The sequence below is a fragment of the Thamnophis elegans genome, chromosome Z (assembly GCF_009769535.1).
Source record: "Thamnophis elegans isolate rThaEle1 chromosome Z, rThaEle1.pri, whole genome shotgun sequence".
In the NCBI taxonomy this organism is placed as follows: domain Eukaryota; kingdom Metazoa; phylum Chordata; class Lepidosauria; order Squamata; family Colubridae; genus Thamnophis; species Thamnophis elegans.
In genome coordinates, this window is record NC_045558.1 from 60,032,633 (window position 1) to 60,060,065 (window position 27,433).

The 27,433-nt window shown below is 40.6% G+C and overlaps 1 protein-coding gene across 4 annotated transcripts in view; it reads right to left on the reverse strand.

Moving 5' to 3' along the window:
* The window catches only part of MYRIP (myosin VIIA and Rab interacting protein), a 184,049-nt gene that overhangs the window by 31,114 nt on the left and 125,502 nt on the right, over nucleotides 1-27,433 (reverse strand). For 3 of the 4 annotated variants that reach the window (XM_032237122.1, XM_032237121.1, XM_032237118.1), the window contains exons 7-10: nucleotides 27,306-27,386; nucleotides 9,462-9,614; nucleotides 6,189-6,366; nucleotides 1,624-2,258 (exon numbers count right to left, since the gene is read on the reverse strand). In XM_032237122.1, the coding sequence (XP_032093013.1) occupies nucleotides 1,624-2,258; nucleotides 6,189-6,366; nucleotides 9,462-9,614; nucleotides 27,306-27,386 (1,047 nt within the window). The remainder of the gene's footprint in view (nucleotides 1-1,623; nucleotides 2,259-6,188; nucleotides 6,367-9,461; nucleotides 9,615-27,305; nucleotides 27,387-27,433) is intronic. The other variant, XM_032237120.1, reaches the window with a different exon arrangement.

Here is a 27,433-nt window from a genome sequence, read left to right on the forward strand (position 1 = left end):
CAACCTTGGGTTGGTGGTAAAGGAGAAAGATAAGTCAGGCTTTTCAGGAGCGATTGTAGGAATGTAGGAGGCCCTCACACCACTGGGTATAGCTGGCTGAAACCTTCTGGCACATGTCAAGTTTTCACGGACAAGTGGATCTAGCCACTTGAGTCCTTCCAAGAATTTGTGGGGGGGGGGGGGAGAGAGAGAAGACCAGGCCACTTGGGAATAAAGGGGGAGGAAGGAGGCCCGTGTGCTGATGAGTCTAGTCAGTCAAGGCCTTCAACTGGTGACAAGTTTCTGTGTATCGGTGGACCTAGCTGGTTAAGGTTCCCAGCCCACAGTGTGAGGGAGAGATGCAGCATTCCCACTGTTGTAAGGGTGAGCACAGTGCCAAGTACCTAAATTTTCATTACATGAACTCTGGGCAGCGGTCCTAAGTCCTTTCATTCAACACCATCTTAAATTTGAATGATCATGAGTGGAAGATTATCTATACTATATATTTAGTTATATACTATGTTGCATGTACGGTTTTCAGATTATAAAAATGGGACAGGAAACATTTTTAATTCTCACTGCTGAGAAGTAACATAAGTATGCAGTAAATTGAACAGGAAATTAAGCTCTTTTTTTCTATTGGCAGGATATAAATAAAAGAAAAATAAATAATGATAAAATCAGAGAGAAAAAATGAAGTAAATTTTGCCAGGGAAAAATTAATCTATTTACACAAGACTTTTCTTTTTTTATAACCCTGAGCTACAAATATTCTGTACAGGAAGATGCTGGAAATGGATGATAATTTTCATAACAATAGCAAAGGCAATGTATGCAGGGGAGAAGGCAATGGTAAACCTCTCCTTCAGTTCATGATCTACAGAAAAAAGTCTGCAAGTGCAGTTTCCTACAGTTTCCTGGATTTGCACTGAAATGTAATTGAGACATGAGAAGCAACATGATAGACTGACACGTGGCTGATCATTTTTTAAAAGTTGTGCAAATACTATATATTGCCTGCTGCCAGAAGTTTGAATCTCACCGACTCAAGATTGATTCAACCTTCCATTCTTCCGAGGTCAGTAAAATGAGGACCCAGATTGATGGGGGCAAGATGCTGATTCTGTAATCTGCTTAGAGAGGGCTGTAGAGCACTGTGAAGTGGTATATAAGTCTAAGTGCTATTGGTATATAGTCATCTATATAAGTGGCCTTTTTTACTTCCATGTAATTTTGGCTATCACATTCCAGAAAAATATTTTTTCCCCAAAGATGGTTTCATAATGTAGCAATGCAATCTGAATATGTGAATTTATGACAGGATCACAACAAATAATCTTAGCAGAAAAACAACTGAATGGGAATTCAGAAAAATCATGACCATAATTACTTGAAGCTTGTGTAATACATAGTACCAATTCCTATTCAGTGACAAAATGTCAGATTAGATCAGTTTATTCAATGCCCAATTGTCATTAGCAACATACATGTATTCATAGGGTTAACAATGATAATTAGTAGAGCTTTCCATGACTGGCTGTGCTTAGGTTACCGTGTCTATGTAATAGAGCAAAGATTTCACCACTCCCCCCCTTCTTTTTTGTGGCAAGCTATAAACTATAATCACCAAACTTTGCTTACCTGATATGTACCCAAGTTGTTAGGTAGTTTTGTATAATTTTTGCTTTTGCATAAATCATCAGAGAGAACATTACTTTCCCCCCATGTTCTTGATGTCTTTTCAAAGTCATGATAGATTTCATTTTCACTACCATCTGAACAGTTTAAACTGATAACCTGTGGATTAAAATTCACATCCAAGTCTTCATTCATCTCTGCTTTTTCCTCTCTGTATTTATTGTTACAAATTTCTTTATTCATTCCTAAGAGGCTAGATGCTATAGTCTTCCTTAAAGGATCAACAGGTGATATTTCTGAATCACAGTATTCTGTCTCAATGGTAAACCCCTTAGATGACAGAGAAGTCATAGACTGGTATAATTCATTGCCATAACTCCATTCAGCATTGTGCTGAGCTTCAACATAATTTGAAAGCTCCTGAGGCCTCTGCTGTAGCTTGTTCAAAGTCACATTCCAGTCACCATTATCTTCGCTATCTTCGCCCATCTCATCATAAGCAGATACAACATTGGATTCTTCCTCCAAAGCTTTGAACACTTGGCTCTTAGGTTTAGCAAGCAATCGAGGGCAAGGCAAAATGGTATTTTTCAAGGCTACCCAATTTCCATCTGTACTTTGCAAAACAGGAGGAAAATCTAAGGGAATATAAAAAGAAACTCCAGTATCATTATTATTGAATGTTATTGATCTGAATGCATTCTTAATTAGCTATTTTTTCAATTAGTACAAAAAGTAAAATTTTGGTTGTTTTATATCTTATAAATTTCAAGAGAATAATGAAGTTCATATGAATTATGATAAATATGAAATATGACACATATTATGATAAAGTACTGTGAAGATGATTAATCACAATTTGATCTGATGAATTTGAAATGGAGCCAGAGTTTTAATAAATATTTTAAAGATTTACAAAACAATGAACATTTAGTTTTGCAACCCACACATAGTATTGGATAGATGAAAAGCATAATAAATACATTGTTATTTATTATTATTATTAAGAATTTCTTTAAAACCCAAAAAACCCCAAAACCCAAAAAACTTGGGTTTTTTCTTTAAAACCCAAGTGGTTGCAATGTGTATTTTAGAATTCCTGAAAACCTAAATGTTTCTAAACATGTTAGTATTTTCCTTGCAACTAGTACTGCTGACCATGATAAATTCTAACAATTTGGCACTACATGGCAATTCAATGCAAAGATGGGAGCATCTTATTGTTTGTTATTAATCCAGACAAGTTAACAGCCACCAATTATTTCTAGTAAAGGACTCTCTTTCTTGGATTGAGCAAGAATCTTGTTATTGATCTATTTATTGTCATATCATCTAGTGTCCTTTCATTAGTACAATTAATAACTTGGAATTTCACAAATAATGTAGAAGAAAGTAACTGATTTGAATACAAACTTAGTCATATGTAGAGAAATCAGTTGATATTAATGTCATCTTTCACAAACTGTTCCATTTATTGTAATTGGTTTATATTATGCATGACTGAATCAATGTAAGAATTTTGGAGACTAGGATGCTATACTTGATATTAAATGCAAAGAAACAAAAATTTAAAATTCTTGAAAATTAAAGTTATAATGTTTATATATAGAATCTTAAGTAGGCTTCTATGGGTAGGTCTCAATTGACGATAGCTCACTTAATGAGTATTTAAAGTTATGATACACCCCCCAAAAGATACCCACGACTAGACTCAAAATTTGATACCTGCCCTATCCCCATGGTCACATGTTGCATTTTGGGTGCTGAGCAACCCAGCCTATATTTAGAGCCTTTTGCAGCATTCCATTATCATGTGACCACAATTCACCACGTTGGAAACTGGCATTTACTTTCTGGAAAAAAATGCCCATTGTGTGCAATAGGTGCACCTAATGACCACAGCTTTCAATTAATGATTGTGGCATTTGCCTTATGATCACAATATTTACTTAATGACTGTCACATATTATAAATGTCATAAAATTGGATTTGTCATATGATGTTCCACTAAGAACTGGCATGGCTGCTGACCTGTAATTCTGGGCTTACAGGTATGTATATTTAATTACACAAAGCTATTTTATTTTTGAGTTTGTGAAAGCACTGATTTCCTACTATTTAGTATATTCCTAGGATTCAAAACACTTTTCTAAACAGCATCTAATTATAAATGAAATAGATATAACTGCAATTGCTTTTTGAAAGCATTTTTTCTAGAGTTTAAACAATCAAATGCCATTAAATGTGACTAAAATATATTTTGGGATTTCAGCTTTGGTAATAAATTTAATAAAACAGTCATAGTCTATTTATCCTCAAGAATAGTTGCTTAATTTAAAGGCATTGAAAAATGCCTCAGGTCAATTGTTCATGCCAAACTTTTAAAATATTTTTCCAAGACAATTTTTTAATATAAATTATTTCACCTTAACAAGTTAAGTTTGCACATGCATCAACCACATACACTAAAGGTCCATTTATCACTCACAAATATGTTCTAAGATTTCAGGAGTAAAAGGCACAGAAATAATAGCTGAACAATAAAAATAAAACAGATATAACTTCCTGCATCCAGGAAGAGGATTAACTAATCTAGAATCAGCTTTTGGTATTAATATCTACAGAAGGATGTATTTCTGTCAATGGATACTGCAGAGGATCTAGTTACTGAGGCCTTGCCAAGAGCAATGCAAGGCTTACTATAATTCTGGCAGCAATAATACATTTTGTGAAAAGAATGACCACAGCTTTACGAACCAGGCCTTTTTGTTTGCAAATTTCATGACAGGTTATAAATAATACGAAGTTATTAATTGTTAATGAGTTAATAACAGAAAACATATTCCAATGGCTCAGCAGATAGGTTCTGAATATTCCAAATGTACTGTATTTTTTGGAATATAAGACGAACCTCCCCCCCCCAAAAAAAAAGTGGGTGAAAATCTGGGTGCATCTTATACTCAGTTGCCAAAGTGGGCACTGCACAGGAGGCCTAAAGCAAGGAGGCTCGCCGCTCTGCCTACCCCTTCTCCATATGACCCAGTGGGAGGGCAGTCAGCTTCTGCTCCTGGCCCAGGAGATGGATCTGCCCAGGAAGAAAGAGGAGGTAAGTCTGCTGAGAAGGAGGGTGCACAGCTCTGTAATGTGCATTGGGGGAGGAAAGCATTTTTGGGTTGCAATGCTGGCCACATGCCCTATTTTTGAAATCAGGGAAGGGATTGTGATGCTGCTGCCCGAAAACGCTTTCCTCCCAATTCTTAAAATGGGCTGTTCGGAGGCCATAAAAGTGCATGGTGTTTCAGGCAGCAGATCTGGCCAGAAGGCGTTTTCAAGTGGCAGTATGCACTGGAACTGCCCTCTGCCTGAAATGCAATGCACTTTTTTGGCTTCTACATGCCCCGTTTTTGGAATCAGGGAGGAAAGCATTTTTGGGTGGCAGCACCGCAATTTCTTCCCCGATTCCAAAAACTTGTGCGATTGGAGCTGCCACCCAAAAATGCTTTCCTCTCCCGATGCACATTGCAGAGCCATGCAGAGCCATGAACCCTCCTCCTCCTTCTCTGCAGACTTACCTCCTCTTTCTTCCTGGCCAGATCTGTCTCCTGGGTCAGGAGCAGAAGCTGACTGCCCTCCACCTGGGTCGTCTGAAGAAGGGGTAGGCAGAGCAGCGAGGCACCTTGCCCTACGCCTCCTGTGCAGCGCCCGCTTCACCAACCAAATCCCAACCTCTGTGCTTCCCCGGGCCACTTTGGGAATCAGGCTCTGACCAAGCCAGCAAAGGTACAGGGCAGCATGTTTATGAGATGACAGTGTCCAGAAGAACTGAAGTGCTGCATCTCTATCGGACCTTGCTGCGAGAAAGCCAGACTTTCAATGCCTATAGCTAAAGGTAGGAAGATGGGGGCATCTTGGGAGCGGAGACTTCAATGCCAAGTCCCTCTTCTTTCCCCCATGAAAATCACAAACACTCTACCCCACCCACTCCAGTTAAATGTGCATAGGGTGATAGGGTTTGATTTAAATGGACAAAAAGATCTGTGCTGCTCCTTATCAAAATCCATGTGGAAGTGAGGATCCCCACCACCTAAAACCACCCAAAAATGCGAGGCACAGAGGCGGCAATGGTCTGTGGCAATCCCTGCAGCCTGGAACAGCTGATTGGTGATATTCCATCCACCAATCAGCTGCTCTTGCTGAATCAGGCTGCAATAACGTGCTGAAGCTGACCAGGTCATTTGCTGTTTGCTGCAAGGATGCTAGCCAGATTAATACTGATGGATGCTGGAAGGCACAGGCAGAAACTATTTTTTCCTATCCTATTTTCCTCCCCCAAAATTAAGGTGCGTCTTATACTCCAAAAATACTTTGGAATATTTTACAGCAATGCTGTTCATTGTTTTCAAAATTTAATAGCTATTTTAAAAAGAAAATGATAAAGCAGTGACCATTCTCAGTCTGCAGATTGTTGATCTGCCTGATTCCTTCTTCTTTCCTCCATTCTAAAAGAACATGAAAAATAGCTATTTCTTCTTTGCAGAACCAAGAAATATCGCACAAGCATTACAGACCTTTATTTGGTTCATTTAATTGGTCCACACTCTTCCAACTGGGAAATGTAGACAGCCTGTGCTTTTGTTTCTTGATTTGGCCTTTTGGTTCTCTCAAGGTAGATTCAAACACTGATGATGTGAGAATTGGGTCCTGGGCTGTAGCTTCATTAGTCAGTGAAAATGCAGACTGGGATCTCTGTATATAAAAATGTGTAACTTTAGGAAATGCAAGCTTGGACAGGAGCCATTTTCTCAAATTGCACAAAAAATGGAAAGCAAGATATATCCATCAGCTAATGATATAGACTGTTTTCTCCTTAGCCTATTACCATAATCAGTGACTGCTTTCCCCTTATATATATTCTTTTTCCCTGTTGAAGTTATATCTTTTAAATGATCAATAGGAAAGGAGACTCGCCTTTTTTTTTTTTACTGATTATATGTTAAGCTATTCTGAAAGCCTTCCTGAAAGTAGAATTATATTTTTAAAAACAAATAAATATTGGGAATATTAATTAACAGAATAACATTCCAACATTACTTTAATGCATTTTAATTATGAATTATATATGTTGTAATCTACTATGGAATTCTCTCATGCATAGACACAATAATCCAATTATAAAATATCCATAACACAAACTTAAAACATTACCAATCATTTTATAATAATTAAAATTGTAAAAAAGCTTAAAACATTACAGCAGAACCACCCAAGAAAATATTACAACATAAATCACACAAAGAATGTCTACCACTGACCCATAAAGACACATTTGAAGAATGATACTTTCACAATTGTTCAAATTACTATAATATAGGTAGTCCTCAACTTATGACCACAATTGAGCCAAAAAATTATGTTGTTAAGTGAGTTTTACCCCATTTAGCACATTTCTTGACACAGTTGTTAAGTGAATCTGGCTTCCCAATCACTAAGTTTGTCAAAAGGTTGCAAAAAGTAATCTTGTGACCCCAGGACACTACAACAGTCATAAGTATGAACCAGTTGCCAAGATTTTTTTATATATAATTTTATTTATGGTTTTTTTCTTTAACATATATGAGTATATTGTTTGGTTCAATTTACTTTATACACGATACTAATAACAATGATAATACTGTTTAGGTATACATAATAATAATCTTTCAACTTCTAGCATTTACGTATACATTACAATTATAATGTATTATATTAAGTAGCAGTTTACATAGTAATATTTTCCCAATTTCTACTTCCTACCTCTTTTTTTCTAACCCCTAATAAAGCAATTCCCATATTGAAAGGTATTGTGTATCTATCTATCATCTCTTGCCCTTTTTAGTATTTCAACTCTTATTAACTTTGGACAAATCTCCCATGCTTCTCCCTTGGGATTTTGTATCCCCTCACATCACTCATATTTAGTCTAATTCTTTCATTTGCCGTTCTTGCTGTTGAATCTCTAGAGCACTCATCAGTAACTCTTTCATTGCTTCAGGGAGATCTGGCTTTCCCACCCCTTCAATCAGCTTAGCCGAATGGATGCGTAATCACCCTTTCCTCACATGAGGATTCTATTTCCGCAGCCAAGTAATCCCAGTATAAGGGGCCATTCCATCCCTGGTGCCACGATGAAACTCAAGGATTCTTGTTGGTCCCCCATCCACATTTTCACTGGTTTGGTTACAAAATGCCCCCCCCCCCGCCACTGATCCATCCAACTGGCAAAAGACAATGGGTACTTTCAAAGTTCTCAGTCTTAAACCCATTTTCTCCACCACCTCTGGGCTGATTACACATCGGGTGCATCCAGAGTCTAAAAGGACCAGCATCTTCCACTGGGCTCCAGTTGAGGGTACTTTTAATTCTACTGGGATGGTCATGGGGCCCGACCGGGGACTTACCAAGTGGCCATCATCTGAGTCAGTTTCACTTTCTCCTGAAAAAAAGGAGAGTTCCTTGCCCTTTCTCCCAGCAATGGACCAATTGTTTCCTTAACCTTTTTCTTGTTTTTAACATGTTAGAAGAAGCTGTTTTTGTTATTTTTTACTTTTGTGGCACGCCTGTCTTCATTGTGAACCTTAGCTTTCCTCACTTCATCTTTACAGGCTCGGGCTATTTGCTGATATTCTGCCTTAGTTATGTTCCCCTCTTTCCACTTTTTATACTTATCTTTTTTGTCTTTCAATTTCTTTTTTGTCTTTTAATTTCTTTTTTGTCTTTCAATTTCTTTTTTGTCTTTCAATTTCTTTTTTGTTTTTCAATTTATCATGGGAGATCATGGGAAATAATGATTTCATTCCACTCTTTATTAATCAAATCTAATTTGGAGTACACTGTCCAGTTCAAAAGGATGATGACAAATTAGAACTAGTATTTAGAAAAACTACCAGGATTATGAAGGATGTATTTATTGCAGGTGCATTATAAAATATTTAACTTATTTTAAAGGAAAGATTGATTATTTACATCTTCAGCAAACATTTTTTTAATCTGCCAAATTAAACAAAAAGCTACAGTTTTATTTATCCATAAATTCTTCTTTCTTGTGTTTTTTTTCTTTAAATTGTTGGTGCCAATGGCAAACTAAGTCAGCAGATGGCAACAGAACAAAATTATAATTCTTACTCATTTGTATGCTACCTATAATCTCTGGACCAAACATGGCACAGTAAATTTAAAACTAAGAACATGAGAAAAAATAAGATCGTTTGGCAGATAAAAGGAATAAAGCAAGCATAAAAAATTGAAGTTAGTGTTTCGCACAGTCCATTAAGGAAGGCAAATACAAAACTGATCAGGGATTTGGAATGTTGTTCTAAAAACTTTATATTCAGATCCATCATCCAACAGCACTGAAAAAAGTGACTTATGACCATTTCACATTTATGACCATTGCAGCATCCCTATGGTCACGTGATGTACATTCAGATGCTTGACAACTGAAACATAGTTATGACGTTCCTGGGTCCTGGAGTCATGTGACCATATTTTGCAAACCTTTTGACAAGCAAAGTCAATGGGAAAGATAGATTCACTTAACATTGGGTTACTAATTTAACACTTGACACAAATGATTCACTTAACAAATGTGGCAAGAAAAATGGGGCAAAATTCACTTAGCACATTTAACAATATATATTAATACTCACTTAACAAACAATTATGGTTCTAAGTAAAGGACTACCTGTATTGCCTAATACTTATGTGATTGTGAAGACAGAATCCACACAGTTGCAAAGATTTCTGAGAAGAAGACAGACTGCAAAAAGCATTGGAAAGAGGTATTTTCAAATTTAGTAGCTTACCCATAATGCATATGACCTCCTATGGCTCCTTTGAAAAGTCAGCATGTTCTGTTTTGGGGACAAAGCAGATGTCACATTTCTGTTGCTCATGAACTGTGACCTTTCAAAGCCAGGTTCCACTTGCTCAGTTTTGACTATCGGCTTCCTTATAATCTGTAGAAAGTTGAAAATGAAACTATATGTATACTAATAAATATTTCATAATAAATCATTACTAGTAATTTAGAATGGTTCCATTAAGATTTGAAACATGTACAGTATCTTAAAGTTGTCTTTTTAATTTTTGCTCTAGTTTTTGAAAGCTTTTTATCACCACCATCTAAATCTACATCCAAAAAGTACATTATAAAATGGGACGTTGGTTCTTACCTGATACGCCCCTTCTCTGGGCAGGTGGAGGCAGCGGTCATGCATGGGTTAACTCAGTCAGTAACCAATAGAACTGAGTCTGCCAAAGTGATGTCATCGCCTCTGAGGAGCATGCTCCCGCTTTTCTTGACGAAGGAGATTAGTAGACTGCTGTGTGTGAACAATAGCTTTCTCTCCAGATTCAACACAACATGCTCCTAGAACACCCCTGCGAGGTAGGCCAGAATTCCAAGGATAGGGATGACTGCTGTCTCCACCTGCCCAGAGAAGGGGCATATCAGGTAAGAACCAACGCCCTATTCTCCTAAGTTGGTGGAGACAGCGGTCATGCATGGGATGAACCAAAGCTGGTGTGTCCCCGGGAGGGCATGAGACTGGCCTAGGAGCTAGAGGACGGAAGGACTTGCTGGAGCACTCACCATCCGAAAGCAGCATCCGCAGATGCATATCAATTTACCTTGTAATGTCTTATAAAGGAATTAGGGGTAGCGCAGGTCGCTGCCTTACAGATCTCCTCCACAGAGGCCTGCCGCACCCACGCCGCTGACGTGGCCGCACTGCGTGTGAAATGAGCCATAATGTTGGATGGAGGAGGGAGATGATGCGTGATGTAAGTTTGAGCAATGGCAGACCTGATCCATCATGGTCCATCAACCAATCATGGAAGGAGAGGCTTTTAGACCCTTGTTGGTAGGTTGGAAAGACTAGAAGAGGGCTTTGCTGTGTCTGAAGACAGCCGTCTTGGCGATGTAGGTCTTAAGAGCACGCCTGACATCTAGCTTGTGCCATTTGCGCTCCAGACTGTGAGATGGAGCCGGGCAAAAATTTGGGAGGGTGAGATCCAGAGAGCGATAGAATGCTGAATTCACTTTCGGAACAAAGGTGGGGTCAATGCAAAGGACCACACAGTCTGGGTGGAAGACGCACAAGTCAGCCCGGATGGAAAGAGCCGCCAGTTCTGACACCCTCCATGCTGATGTTATGGCCACCAGAAAGGCAGTTTTGAGAGTAAGGGGATGCAAAGTCGCTGACCTGAGGGGTTCAAAGGGCAGCTCCGTAAGAAAGTCGAGGACCTTGGGCAGATCCCAGGAGGGGAACTGGTGTGTGACAGGAGGGCAGAGATTGGACGCCCCCTTCAGGAATCTACGCACGTAAGGATGCAATGAGAGGGGTTCATCCCACTGAAGAGAGAGGACTGAGGAGAGAGCTAAAACCTGCCGCCGCAAGGTATTCGGAGAAAGCCCCTTATCAAGACTCTGCTGTAAAAATTCTAGAAGCTGGGGTACCGTAGCCTTCAAGGGTCCTCCCCTTGCCCCAAGCACCATGCTACAAAGGTCTGCCATGTAGATTCATATATCCTATTGGTAGTTGGGTGGCGGGAGGCCTGAATGGTATGGATCACAGTCTCGGAAAGGTTATCTGCCTTCAGGACCACCCACTCAGCCTCCAAGTGGTTAGGCGTAGCCAATGCAGGTTGGGGTGGTGAATGGAGCCCTGATTAAGGAGGGACGGGATCATTGGTAGGAGCCACTGAGGTTCCATTGACAGATTGATCAAGTCCGTGTACCATGGTCAGCAGGGCCAATTGGGGGCGACCAGGATGAGCTTGGCCTCTTCCTCCAGCATTTTCTGAATCACCCTCTTGTATTTATTATTTTATTATTTATTGTATTTTTTACACCCTCTGTATCAGGGGGAAGGCGTCCAGGAGACGTGAGGCCACTTGCACCTGAGAGCGTCCGTCCTTTCTGTGCCTGGTATTGTGTATCGAGACAGGTACCTGGGCAGCTGGTTGTTGGCAGATGTTGTGAAGAGGTCCAAGGTTGGAGTCCCGTACCAGGCTGAAAGCTGATGAAATATTCAGCGATTCAAGTTCCACTCCACCAGGTCGATCATTGTGCGGCTCAGCCAGTCTGCTGCTGTGTTGTCCGACCCCGAGATGTGTTCGGTGCATAGGGAGAGAAGGTTAGCTTCCGCCCAGGTTCCTAGTTGAAAGGCAGATTCCATGAGAGAGACAGCTCTCGTTCCCCCCTGGCTGTTGACAAGCGCCTTGGCCGTGGTATTATCCATCCGGATCAACACATGTGAGTTTTGGAAAGGGCTGGAAGTGAAGGAGAGCTAGATGAATGGCCCTCAACTCTAGCCAATTCATACTGTGTGATAGGTCTGAATTGGACCAAAGACCCTGTGCTACTTGTTCCTCCAGGTGAGCTCCCCAGCCTGTGAGGCTCGTATCTGTTGTTACCACAACACGTGGAGGGTCCCTGAAAAGAGCCCTGAGCTATGGCCGGGGAGATCCACCATTCCAGGGATGACAAGACTTCCGGGGTCAGGAGGACCTTCACTGAGGAACAGCTGCTGTTGGTCTTCTGGAATGGCAGAAGAAACCACTGGAGGCAGCGGCTGAGAAGCCGTGCCCAAGGGACGATGGAGAAGCAGGAGACTATCTTCCCCAGCAGTTGAGATAGCTGAAAAAGAGGGACCGACTGCCTCCTTCATATCTCTTTGGCTAACTCTCTGAGACTGCTCTGGTGGTCCTGGGACAGGAAGACCTTGCCTTGAGAGGAATTTATGAGGGCTCCCAGGTGCACTAGGTGAGGAGTGGGGACGAAGTGACTCTTCTCCTGTTTGATGGAGATCCCCACTTCCCCTAAAACCTGAAGGTGTCCTGGAGGTCCACGAGGGCCTGGGTGCGTGACCTGGACAACAAAAGGATGTCGCCCAGTTAGCAGAAGCCTGGCTCACAGATGGGCTGCTACAACTGACAGAAGTTTCGTCAAGACCCTGTTTTTTGGTGGCTGGTTAGGGAAACTTCCTCTTATCTTTGGACTCTACCAGAAGGGGTTCTAGTGGCGGGCCAAAGAGAAGAGATGCAGAATAGGGGGTGGAAGCAAGTCTCAACTTGGCCCATGGCTCAGCCTGCCACTGTTTTAGCCAGAGGAGCCGGTGGGTGGAGATGGAGGATGCGATGGACTTGGAAGCAAATTGGCCCACGTCCAAGGAGGCATCTGCTGTGTATTCCAGGGCCGCCTTAATTTTTTTAATGTCCCTGTGAGCCCTGGAATCACTGGCCGGAAGGTGAGGCTGGAGGTGTCTCAGCCATAGGAGAGCGGAGCAACTAAAGAAGGAAGCTGAGGTGCCTCCTCGAACAGCCAAAGCTGAGGCCTGGTGACCCTTGACAAGAGTTTGTTCATTTCATTTATTGAATTTATAGGCCGCCCAATCCCGGAGGACTCCGGGCGGCTTAAAGAAATGAAAAATGTTAAAAAAGGATTAAAACAATAACATACAGCAATATTAAGAAGAAAACGCAACATGCACCCAATCAAAGGGGGCTGGACCTCAATCAAGAGGTCAACAGCTCCAGGCTTTCTGGAAAAGCCAGATTTTAATAGCTGTACGGAAGGCCATGAGAGTGGGTAGGGTCCAGATCTCTGAGGGTAGCTCATTCCATAGGGCCGGAGTGGCAACAGAGAAGGCCCTGCTCCGAGGTGTCGCCAGCCGGCATTGTCCAGCTGAAGGCACCTGGAGAAGGCCCATCCTGTGCGATCTTATTGGTCTTAGGGAGGTATGCGGCAGGAGACCGTCTCGTAGGTATCCGGGTCCTAGGCCATGTAGGGCTTTAAAGGTGATAACCAGCGCCTTGAATCATGCTCGGAGACCAATTGGAAGCCAGTGCAGCTCGCGGAGGATAGGTATAGTATGGGTGTACCTTGGTACGCCCAATATCGCTCGTGCGGCTGCTTTCTGGACTAATTGTAGTCTCCGAACACTTTTCAGGGGCAGCTCCAAGTAGAGCGCATTACAGTAATCTAGTCTTGAGGTGATGAGGGCGTGAGTGACTGTTTGAAGTGCCCCCCAGTCCAAATACGGTCGCAACTGGTGCACCAGGCGAACCTGGGCAAAGGGCCCCTGGTCACAGCCGACAGGTGATGTTCCAAAGTCAGCTGTGGATCCAGGAGGACCCCCAAGTTGCGGACCCTCTCTGAGGGGAGCAAATTTTCTCCTCCCAGGCTTAAGGACGGACTATCTGGACTGCCGTTGGGGGGCAACATCCACAGCCCTTCGGTCTTGTCAGGATTGAGTGCGAGTTTATTCGCTCCCATCCAGACCCTAACAGCTTCCAGGCACTGGCACATCACTTCCACCGCTACACTGAGTTGGCACAGGGCGGACAGATACAACTGAGTGTTGTCCGCATACTGGTGGTATTTAATCCCGTGCTGGCGAATGATCTCACGCAGTGGTTTCATGTAGATATTAAATAGGAGGGGGGACAAGACCAACCCTTGCGGCATCCCATAATTGAGGGGCCTAGGAGTCGACCTCTGTCCTCTGACCAACACTGACTGCGACCTGTCGGAGAGGTAAGAGGAGAAGCACCATAAAATGGTGCCTCCCACTCCCACCTCTTCCAGCCGTTGCAGAAGGATACCATGGTCGATAGTATCGAAGGCTGCTGAGAGGTCAAGGAGCACAAGGATAGAGGAATGCCCTCTATCCCTGGCCCACCAGAGATCATCAGTCAGTACGATCAAAGCGGTTTCGGCACAGTAACCAGGTATGAAACCAGACTGAAAAGGGTCTAGATAATCTGCTTCATCCAAGGACCGTCGGAGTTGGAGGGCGACCACCTTCTCAACAACCTTCCCTAAAAAAGGGAGGTTGGAGACTAGCTGGGTCCAGAGAAGGCTTCTTGAGGAGGGTTCTCACCACCGCCTCCTTCAGAGGCTGTGGAAAAGATCCCTCCTGCAAGGAGGCATTCGTAATTCTCTGGAGCCAGCCTCGTGTTACCTCCCTGCTGGTCGAAACCAGCCAGGAGGGGCACGGATCCAGTAAACAGGTGGAGGCACTCATCGCTCCCATGGCCTTGTCCACTTCATCAGGAGTGACAAGCTGGAACTCATTCCAGAAAGTCTGAACAAGACCCTCCCTCGGCATCTCTGCTGGTTCTGTCCAAATGGAGTCCAGGTCTGTCCGAATCTGAGCAATTTTGTCTGACAGAAACTGAGCAAACTCCTCAGCTCGTCCCTGTAAGGCATCCCCCGTTTCCCCCCCTTTCAGGAGGGAATGGGTTATCCTAAACAGGGTGGCTGGGTGAGATTCTGCGCACGCAATAAGAGGGGGAAAATGTGCACATTTTGCTGCCTGTATCGCCACTAAATAAGTCCTAATAAAGGCTCTTAGTAGTATTCGGTCAGATTCGGAGTTGCTAGCCCTCCAACCTCTAGGTATCTCTTTTGGTGCTTCACCTCCCGGAGTTCCTCAGTAAACCAAGGTGCCCTCCTGGATCCACTGCTGCGGAGAGGCCGCAAAGGCGCAATCCGATCTAGGGCGTCAGTCGCCGCTGTATTCCAGGCGGCGACCAAGGACTCTGTCGAATTGTGGGCAAGAGAGTCAGGTATGTCCCCAAGCTCCTTCTGAAATCCCAATGGGTCCATCAGGTGCCTGGGGCGGAACCACTTAATCAGTTCCACCTCCCTGCGGTGGGGGAGTAGCTTCCAAAAATCAAGCCTCAACAGGGAGTGATCCAACCATGACAAGGGCGAGATGTCTACTCCCCTTAACTCAAGATCACGTCTCCACTGCCCTGAGAGAAACACTAGGTTGAGTGTGTGTCCCGCTCTATGAGTCGGACCCTGAATTACCTGGGTCAAGTCCATGGCTGTCATGAAAGCCATGAACTCCTGGGCCCCATCAGAGTGTTCGCCTAGGGACGGCAGGTTGAAATTCCCCAGTACTAACAGTCTGGGAAACTCAACTGCCAACCCAGCTACTGACTCCAGGAGCGCAGGGAGGGCTGTTGTGATGCAGCTAGGAGGTAGGTACGTCAGAAACAAGCTCACTTGAACCCCTAGGTCCAACTTCAAAAGAAGGGACTCACACCCCCTTCTAATCTCTTGTCTTCCGGTCGCAGAGCTTCCCCCGGCGCTGCTGAGGCTGCATTGGGGGAGGAAAGGGCAATTACTGGTAAATCAATAGACGGTACCTCCAAAGCCTTGATGAGGTCAGGAGCGACATTGTACAGGTGCTTGTTTGAAGCATTGGGAAGGGATCTGGTACCTGGAGAAGCCCATTGATTCTGGACAACGTCTATGAAGAACCGTGGTGATGGAATCACCTCCTTTTCCACCGTAGGCTGGATGAAGAGTGGGTCGGTGGTGTCAGCCTTGTCAGCTTCCAAACTCTGAGGTGCTTTTGGAGAGGGAATGGCTGCGATCTTTTTGGCCTTGAAAAGGAGATAATGAAAGACATCAACAAACCAACAAAGGGAGGAGGGTCGGGAGGTAGGCCTTCATCCTCCGAGAGATCCGAGTCTCTTGCAGGGCATTCCTCTTCCCTTAACACCGATGGTTGATTGGAAGTGCCAAGCAGCTCATGTGAAGAAGCCAAGAGATCACTATCTCTGCGCCTGGAACTAGAGGAAGAAGCAGACCTGCGAGAAGCAGAACGATTAGAGGACCTGTGTTTAAGGCCGGCTGCAATACCATGTTCTATGGCCTCAGAGATCATATCAGCCATGCCTGGCGAGTAAGAATGGCGCTGGCAGGGAGTGGGAGAAATATTTCCCCGGTAGAGGGGATCCTCATCAGGAGTAATGCTCCTGCCACAATCTGAATCGTCCCCACTGTTGGCTAAGGCGTCTGTGCCCCTAGCCTCCTCAGGCTGCAGGATGGATGCAGCAGGGGAGAGGTCATCCTCTGAATCTGAAGAAAAATCAGTGTGGGGGGGGGGACTGGAATGAATAGACCCTTGATCCTGGAATATGCGAGGTTCAGCATGTTTGGTCATAGACTTGGCCTTCTTAGCCAGGGCCTGAGGTGCCTTGTCATCCTCTTGAAGAGATGGATACTGCACATCCCCCTGATTAGGCCTGGGGTCCCGGGGGTGTGTGTCTATGTTGGCAGTCTGAGCAGACCTGCGCCTATGGCCTCAAGGAGCAGGGGGTTCGGTGGTAGGGGCAGGGGCCAAGGAGGTAGGAGGCAATTGAGGCTCCAGTGTAGGAGAGGAGGCCATAGTCAGTACTCACAGTTCCTTGATTCAAAATGGCCACCGGATGATCTTCGCACCAAAATTAACAGCCACTGAGGCTGCAGAGCCTATGGGCCGGCGCCACGAGGTAGCCGAGGCCTCGCAATGCAAATGGGCTTTTTAGGCCCTGCGGAGAGGTTGAGGAGCCAGGAAACAAGTTGCAGACCTTTAGAGCTTGCCGGAGCGATGATGGGCAGGTGCGGAGGCAGCTGCATTGTTATTTCACTGGCAGGAGGCTCTGCTGCTATGAGGCTCCCCGTGGCATTCGGAGGCTCCTGGAGGCGGCGGTGGCAATTAGCAGCGCAGCTAGCAAGGCCTGGGATTTCCCCTCTAAGGAGATTGGAGTCTCCTGACGATTTCAGCTGCTTCTGGTGAAATTTTAAAGCCGCAGAAGCCCGGAGGCTTTCACAGGCAAGCCTGCAATTAGGCAGGCTTAATCTCCAGCCCCAAGGGCTATTGAGAGATTTTAAAGGAGCCCAGACCAGAGAGACAATTTAGAAGGACCAATTTGCTTAGTAATTTTGATAAATCCAATTAAAACCGACTAAATCCAATTAAAATATCCAATTTTGTTTAAAAAAATAGTTGAGGAGAAAGCAATTAGCACAGCCAGTTCCAATGGAACTGAGTCTAAAAAGCGGGAGCATGCTCCTCAGAGGTGATGACATCACTTTGGTAGACTCAGTTCTATTGATTACTGACTGAGTTAACCCATGCATGACTGTTGTCTCCACCAATTTAGAAGAAAGTACATTGGGTAGTGGTTACAATGTTTAAAATGATAAAGTACAATAATATATAGATTATTATTCTTGTGTATGTGAAATTTGATATGTGAAATATAAAGAAAAGAACTAAAGCACTAATAGTTGCTGATAAGCAGCATTTGTAAAATACTATTCATTAAAACAGTTATGATAGCATTTTAAATAAATCATAAACATATTAGTATTTTTGAAGGCATTTCAAATCAAATCTTTATTCTGGTCATAGACCAGCATTAAGTAAAGATATTTTGCATGGTCTAAAAGCGATATCATATTTTAATCAGAGTATGACAAACATTTCGTCCAAAGTTTCACTTATTATAATATAAATTTGTTTAAAATAAAAATTATCATATGTTAAAAAGAGAAATATTCCTGTTTAGAATGTTAATAGATTTCTTTGATAATTCTAATGATTTGTTAAATCTGGTAAAGAGTTTGGATTTTAAATCAATGTCTGGGGAAAAAGCAGGCAAAATTCAAAAACTGAGTTCTGATAGAAACGAGAAAAAAAAACGTGATTTGCTGTCAGAGCAAATTAGATAACAACAATGAAGAGTTAAATTAGTTATATCAACAAAAGAGGAAACAGCTTGTCTGTCTCTTTTTCAATTTTGTATAAAATCAGAAGTCTTCAGAGAAGAGAGAGAACACACATGCAGTTTGAAGATGCTGCTTCAAATCAAGAATATAATTTAAAATGAAACCATTTAGTTCATCACTTCATGTGGTGCCATTGCAGAAGATTATTATATTTCAAACCATTAGTGATATATTTTTATTTTCCCTTAATATTGGTATAAGTCTAGAAGTTTATAGCTCATTCCGAAACTGCTTATTTCTTTCATTCTTGCTAAAAAAAAGTATGGGATATTCTTCAGACAAGCTTATCAGAATTTTGACTCCCATCCCAGAGTTATCTAGTCAAGGTGAGGTTTTGCAAATCTTTTGATCAGGGAAGCAAGGCCATGAAAAGTTTGTGCCAAATTGTTCATTAAGATGGAGCATCTGCAAAGACTTGAGCACTCAATGCTGTGCACCAAAGGCCTTGGAGTATCTTTGTTACAAGAAATAAAGTTCCCAGCAGTTAAAGAGATATCATCTTGTTGGTACATTGCTTTTTTGTGTGTTTCTGTTTACTGTATTTTTCAGAGTATAAGACACACCTTTATCCCTCAAAAAAGAGGCTGAAAATCTGAGTAGATCTTATACACTGAATATAGCATTTTTTTGCCTCCTGAAATTCCGCCCCTTCACCAAAATGGCCGTGCAGAGCCTGTAGGCTTTCAGAAAGCTCCTGAGAGCTGGGGAAGGCAGAAAATGAGTGCGTGAAAAACAGGCTGGTTTTTTGCTCAATTTTGCCCCCCAGCCCCCAGGAGTATTCTATAAGCCTCCTAAAGGCTATGCATGCAATTTTTTTGACAAAAAATGGGGACGTTTTTGCAAAAAACAGGCCTTTCTTGCTCATTTGGGGGGCACCCCCCAGGAGCACTCTGCAAGCCCCCTAAAGGCTATTCATGCATTTGGGGGGAGGAATGCACCTGTTTTCGCAAAAAACGGGTTTTTTGGGGGAGGTTTGCAAAGTGCAAAAAAAATTTTTTTTAATTTGCCTCTTCAAAACCTTGGTGTGTCTTATACTCCGGTGTGTCTTATACTCTGAAAAATATGATAATTTACTTGTTACAACTAAACAATAAAGTTTAAATTCTCCTTACCCATTAGTGTGTTCATTGTTTATGGATTCTCAAAAAACAGTTTTGAGAAGAACCACAAGTAACTGGACCCAAATTAATAAAAAAATAGAGGATTATGGTAAAATTGCAGGATTGAAAATAAATAAAGAGAAAACTAAAATATTGGTTAAAAATCTTACAGATAAACAGAAAAAGATTTAATGAAGACAGATATTCAAATAGTTAAGAAAGGGAAATATCTAAGAAGTCAACTAACAGCAGGATGTGCAACTATTAAAAAGATAATTTAACATTAAATTAAACAGACTGTTACTTTAAATTTTAAAAAAAGAATAACAGAATTGGAGGGGACCTTGGAGGTGTTCTAGTCTAACTCCTGCTGAGGCAGAAAACCCTACACCAAATGGTTATCCAATATCTTAATAAAAACTTCCAGTGTTGGAGCATTCACAACTTCTGGACACAAATTGTTCCACTGATTAATTGTTCTAACTGTCAGAAAATTTCTCCTTAGTTCTAGGTTGCTTCTCTCCTTGATTAGTTTCCACCCATTGCTTCTTGTCCTGCTCTCAGGTGCTTTGGAGAATAGCTTGACTCCCTCTTGTTTGTGGCAGCCTCTGAGATATTGGAAGCATGTCCCCCCAGTCCTTTTCATAAGACTAGACATAACCAGTTCATGCAACCGTTCTTCATATATTTTAGCCTCCAGTCCCCTAATCATCTTTGTTGCTCTTCTCTGCACTCTTTCTAGAGTCTCCACATCTTTTTTAGATCATGGCGACCAAAACTTGATGCAGTATTCCAAAAGTGGCCTTACCAAGGCATTATAAAATGGTATTAATACTTCACGTGATCTTGGTTCTATCCCTGTTTATGTAGCCTAGAACTGTGTTGGCTTTTTTGGCATCTGATGCACACTGTTGACTCATATTTAAATGGTTGTCTACTAGGACTCCATGATCCTTCTCACAATTGCTACTATTGAGCAAGGTACCACATATACTGTACCTAGGTATTTTTGTTTTTCTTGCCTAAATATAGAACCTTACTTTTTTCACCAGTGAATTTCATTCTGTTAGATAGTGCCCAATGTTCAAATCTGCAAGATCCTTCTGTATCTTAAGCCTGTCTTGCGGAGTGTTGGTTATTCCTGTTAGCTTGGTGTCATCTGCAAATTTGATGAGTTCCCTATCTATCCCCTCATCCAAATCATTGATGAAGATGCTGAAGAGTACTGGGCCTAAAACAAAACTGCATACTTCCCTCCACATAAATGCAGTTTCATTGTGTTGAGTGTGGTTAGTTAGCCAATTATGAATCCATCTGGTGGTGATGCTGGCTAACCCACATTTTTTTCTATTTTATCTAGTAGTAGGTTGTGGTCCACTTTATCAAATGCCTTACTGAAGTCCAAGTAAATTATATCGACAGCATTCTTCTGGTTCCCTAATGTTGTCACTTTATCAAATTACTGCAACAAATCAAATTAGATTTGGAGAAGTGGAAAAATCTACAACTATCTTTGATAGGAAGAATAGTTACTATAAAAATAAATATTTTGCCAAGATTACTATATTTGTTCCAAACAATACTGATAAAGCTGGGGAAAATATTTTTGTGGAATTCAATAAAATAATGTCAAAATATATTTGGCAAGGGAAAAAGAGCAAGAATAAGTCTGAAAATGTTACAAGCTTCCAAAAACAAAGGGTTCTTTGGATTTCCAGATTGGGAGTTTTACTATCAGGCTTCTGTGGGTGAAAGAATGGATAAATTTGAGGCAGGGACGATTATTAACACTGGAGGGACATGATCTGTAACTAGAGTGGCACATCTTTTTATGGTATGGGAAAAACAAAATACATGAATATTTTCAAAGACATTATGTTAGAAATGCATTGCTGTTAATGTAGGCAAAAAAAAAAATTATTTGAAAATATCAGTCTGACTCTCCACTGGTAACTGATACATCCAAATGTTGTTAACACAGAAAACATTACAAGACATAAGGACATTTTGAATGAAAAAGGGGAACTTAAAACTAAGCAAGAACTGAATAGTCAAGGGATTGATTTGGCATAGTGGCCACATGTACAAATACAATCAAGATATGAGAAAGATGCTAAAATGTATGGTTTTTATAAAGAACCAACAGAACTGGATCATATATTAACATGAACAGATGAAAAACTAATTTAAAAATTTTATACTATCTACTGAGTATTAAAATGGAAGAAGAGCAAGTAAAGGAAACAATGATAGTGTGGGTCAAAATTTTTGGTTATACTATAGTTACATCAATTGTAGGATACGCATTCAAAATTAACAAGGTCAACAGCATATAAAAAAAGTTTATATAAAATGTTTTATATAGATGGCATTTTATAGATGGCAAAGATGTTTAAGGATACGTCTACTAAGTGTTGGAAATGTAATCAGATACTGGGTTTGTACTATCACATGTGATGGACATGCCCAAAGGTAAAAAAATAATGGACAAAAATAAACACATGGTTAGAAAAAATAGTAAAGCAACACATAAATCTAAAGCCAGAAATATTTTGGTTGGGTATTCTATCAGAAAAATATTTAATTTTACATGTGTTAACTGCAGCTAGAATTGTCTTTGTACAACAATGGAAAAATAAAAAAATCCCTATAGATCAAAATATTATAATGTGCAGAAATGGATTGTCTAACATTCAAAATTAGGAAGGAAGGAACTGAATACTGTCTGTTGTGAGCTGCCCAGAGTCCCTATGGGAGTGGGAGGCATACAAATTCTATTAAACTTGGAAACTTGGAATACTTTTTAACATGGGATTTGTTTATCAATGGCTAACTAGCAGAAACAGAAGGTAGAAACTTAAAAGCATAAGGAAATGATTAACTATATTGAAGATTTATTAAAATGGCTGCTGTTATTATTATTATTATATTATCATTAATGTTATATCATTGATGTTTATCACTGTTATGAATGATGATGACGATGATAATGATGATAATGATGATGATGATGATAATAATAATAATAATAATAATAATAATAATAATAATAATAATAATGTTAATATCAAGCGAGGAATTTTCCAGGGTGATTCACTTTCACCTCTTCTCTTCATCATCGCAATGATCCCACTATCAGTAATCTTAAAAAAAAAAATGAAATTAGGCTACCAAACAGCCAAAGAAGCTGAAAAAATTTCGCATTTACTATATATGGATGATTTGAAACTCTATGGAAAGTCAGAAATAGAAATCCAATCATTGGCAAACACAGTCCGAGTATTCAGCACCGATATTTCAATGCAGTTTGGCATGGAAAAATGCGCCACTGTATCCATAAAAAGGGGCAAAATCACTGCATGTGAGGGAATTGAAATGCCCAATGGCCAATTAATTAAATGCAAAGAAAATGAAGCCTACAAATATTTAGGCATTCTGCAGTTGGATAACATCAAGCATGGAGAAGTAAAAACTATTGTCAGGCGAGAGTACACCAACAGAGTTAGGAAAATTTTGAAATCCAAATTGAATGGTGGAAATACAATCAAGGCCATAAATATCTGGGCAATACCAGTTATAAGATACACAGCTGGTATAGTTAACTGGACACAAGCTGATTTGGACATTTTGGACTGAAAAACCAGGAAACTAATGACAATGCAGTACAGTTTACATCCACGTGGTGATACTGATAGACTGTACCTGCCCCGAAAATCAGGTGGCAGAGGATTATTACAAGTGAAGCAAACAGTTGAAGAAGAAAAACATGCACTGGCTGATTATTTAAAAGAAAGTCAAGAACATCTATTAATCGAAGTAAAGAACAAAAATCTACTGAAGGCCCAACAGACGAAACAAGAATACAGAAAAGATGTGATAAAATCAAGAATGGAGAGTTGGCAGAACAAAGCACTGCATGGCCAATTTCTGGAAAAAATAAAAGATAAAGTGGACAGTGAACAAACTTGGTTATGGTTAACAACAGGTACATTAAAGAAAGAAACAGAGTCACTAATCGTGGCTGCGCAAGAACAAGCTATCCGCACAAATGCCATTAAGGCCAAAATCGAAAAATCCTCTGATGATGCCAAATGCAGACTTTGCAAAGAAGCTGATGAAACTGTTGATCACATACTCAGCTGCTGTAAAAAAATCGTGCAGACTGATTATAAATTGCGACACAATTCAGTAGCACAAATGATCCATTGGAATTTGTCCAAAAATTATAATATTAAAACAGCAACAAACTGGTGGGTACATCAGCCTGAAAAAGTCACCGAAAATCAGATGGTCAAGATCTTGTGGGATTTCCGTATACAAACCGACAAAATACTGGCGCATAATACACCAGACATCACACTGGTTGAGAAAAATAAGGTCACAATGATAGACATTGCAATACCAGGTGATAGCAGGGTCGCCGAGAAGGAACATGAAAAAATCGCAAAATACCAGGACTTAAAAATCGAAATTCAACGACTATGGCACAAACCACCAGTGATAATTCCAGTGGTAATTGGCACACTGGGTGCTATTCCAAAAGCACTGGAATTACATTTAAAACAGTTAAAAATTGACAAAATCACCATCAGTCAAATGCAAAAAGCCGCACTGCTTGGATCTGCACGCATATTACGAAAATACGTTACGACGTCCTAGGCCCCTGGGTGGGGCCCGACTAGTAACCAATGCCAAATCCGGCGAAACAACTGGCCGCTGTGATACAATTGTATAATAATAATAATAATAATAATAATAATAATAATAATAATAATAATAATACTCTGCACAAATGCCATTAAGGCCAAAATCGAAAAATCCTCTGATGATGCCAAATGCAGACTTTGCAAAGAAGCTGATGAAACTGTTGATCACATACTCAGCTGCTGTAAAAAAATCGCGCAGACTGATTATAAATTGCGGCACAATTCAGTAGCACAAATGATCCATTGGAATTTGTGCGAAAATTATAATATTAAAACAGCAACAAACTGGTGGGAACATCAGCCTGAAAAAGTCACCGAAAATCAGATGGTCAAAATCTTGTGGGATTTCCGTATACAAACCGACAAAATACTGGCGCATAATACACCAGACATCACACTGGTTGAGAAAAATAAGGTCACAATCATAGACATCGCAATATCAGGTGATAGCAGGGTCGCCGAGAAGGAACATGAAAAAAATCGCAACATACCAGAACTTAAAAATTGAAATTCAACGACTATGGCACAAACCAGCAGTGGTAATTCCAGTGGTAATTGGCACACTGGGTGCTATTCCAAAAGCACTGGAATTACATTTAAAACAGTTAAAAATTGACAAAATCACCATCAGTCAAATGCAAAAAGCCGCACTGCTTGGATCTGCACGCATATTACGAAAATACGTTACGACGTCCTAGGCCCCTGGGTGGGGCCCGACTAGTAACCAATGCCAAATCTGGCAAAACAACTGGCCGCTGTGATACAATTGTATAATAATCCAATATAAACAAAATCAGCAATTTCGATCAGACCAACGGCGTTTTTATCAGTCTTAATGGGAATGGTGACACCAAAAGTGAAAAACCAGAAAAGCAGGCCACAGTTGAATTCTGGAAAGAATTGTGGGAAAATGCAAAGGACTACAATAAGGAAGCAAAGTGGATACATGACTTTGAGAAAAGCATTGGCAACAAACTAATGCAAGTATTAGAAATAACAACTGAGATAGTCAAAAATCGAGTAAAAAAGGTAAAGAATTGGACATCACCTGGAAAGGACCAATTACATGGTTTCTGGCTCAAATATCTGACCAGTTTACATGCAATATTGGCCAGGCAACTGAATGAAATTTTACAAAAGGGCCACATTGATGAATGGTTGACAACTGGAAAAACATACTTGATTCAGAAAGATGCAACTAAAGAAACAACACCTGAAAACTACAGACCAATAACATGCTTGCCAAGAAACCTTCAAATTACTCACAGGCATTATTGCAGATAACATGATGGATTATTTGGAAACAAATGACATCTTGCCAGTAGAGCAAAAAGGCAACAAAAGAAGGAGCAGGGGCACAAAAGATCAGCTCCTAATTGATAAAATGATATTAGAAAATTGTAAGAACAGAAAAACGAACTTGAATATGGTCTGGATTGATTACAAAAAGGCATTTGACTCATTGCCACATAGTTGGATCATAAAATGCTTAGAAACAACTGGCATTAGCAAAAATATTACATCCTTTACTGAAAAGGCGATGAAACAATGGAGAACTGAGTTGGCAGTAGGGAATGAGAACTATGGAATGGTAAATATCAAGCAAGGAATTTTCCAGAGGGATTCACTTTCACCTCTTCTCTTCATCATCGCAATGATCCCACTATCAGTAATCTTAAAAAAAAATGAAATTAGACTACCAAACAGCCAAAGAAGCTGAAAAAAATTCTTATTTATTATATATGGATGATTTGAAACTCTATGGAAAGTCAGAAATAGAAATCCAATCACTGACAAACACAGTCCGAGTATTCAGCACCGATATTTCAATGCAGTTTGGCATGGAAAAATGCACCACTGTATCCATAAAAAGAGGCAAAATCACTGCATGTGAGGGAATTGAAATGCCCAATGGCCAACTAATTAAATGCAATGAAAATGAAGCCTACAAATATTTAGGCATTCTGCAGTTGGATAACATCAAGCATGGAGAAGTAAAAACTATTGTCAGGGGAGAGTACACCAACAGAGCTAGGAAAATTTTGAAATCTAAATTGAATGGTGGAAATACAATCAAGGCCATAAATACTTGGGCAATACCAGTTATAAGATACACAGCTGGTATAGTTAGTAAAGTGAACAGTGAAAAAACTTGGTTATGGTTAACAGCAGGTACATTAAAGAAAGAAACAGAGTCACTAATCCTGGCTGCGTAAGAACAAGCTATCTGCACAAATGCCGTTAAGACCAAAATCGAAAAATCCTCTGATGATGCCAAATACAGACTTGCAAAGAAGTTGATGAAACTGTTGATCACATACTCAGCTGCTGTAAAAAAATCACGCAGACTGATTATAAATTGCGGCACAATTCAGTAGCACAAATGATCCATTGGAATTTGTCCAAAAATTATAATATTAAAACAGCAACAAACTGGTGGGAACATCAGCCTGAAAAATTCATCGAAAATCAGATGGTCAAAATCTTGTGGCATTTTTGCATACAAACGGACAAAATACTGGCGCATAATACACCAGACATCACACTGGTTGAGAAAAATAAGGTCACAATGATAGACATCGCAATACCAGGTGATAGCAGGGTCGCCGAGAAGGAACATGAAAAAATAGCAAAATACCAGAACTTACAAATCGAAATTCAACGACTATGGCACAAACCAGCAGTGGTAATTCCAGTGGTAATTGGCACACTGGGTACTATTCCAAAAACACTGGAATTACATTTGAAACAGTTAAAAATTGACAAAATCACCATCAGTCAAATGCAAAAAGCTGCACTGCTTGGAACTGCACGCATATTACGAAAATACGTTACGACGTCCTAGGCCCCTGGGTGGGGCCCGACTAGTAACCAATGCCAAATCCGGCGAAACAACTGGCCGCTGTGATACAATTGTATAATAATGCTATTTCTCAAGAACAACTGTACTCAGACAGAACACTGTTCATATAAACATCGAATTTTTATGCTTAATATTAAAAAAAACTTTTAAAATAAAAAATAATTTTTGCCACTTTTGGCAAAATACTTCATTAGAACAAAAGTATCAAATTAAAGCCGGAAATCCTTGTATAAATCAATACATTCTATGTAATCCACTACTAGTGATTAAATGTGATTAAAAATATTGTGAACTTACAATTTGTAATAAATTATGTAAAATGCAAATTAATATTAAAAAGACATACATTATTATTCTTAATGATAAATTCATCTAAACAGTGCAATCCTTGCATCATATCATACCTTCTGGACAATAGTGGTAGCAAGCTCTTCTATCAGTTCTTCTTTATGATCTTGCAAATAACAAGCTTCATACTGTTTGTCCTCAAAAAGATATGCAGGTAAGCATTAATACTCAAAAAATTCAAATT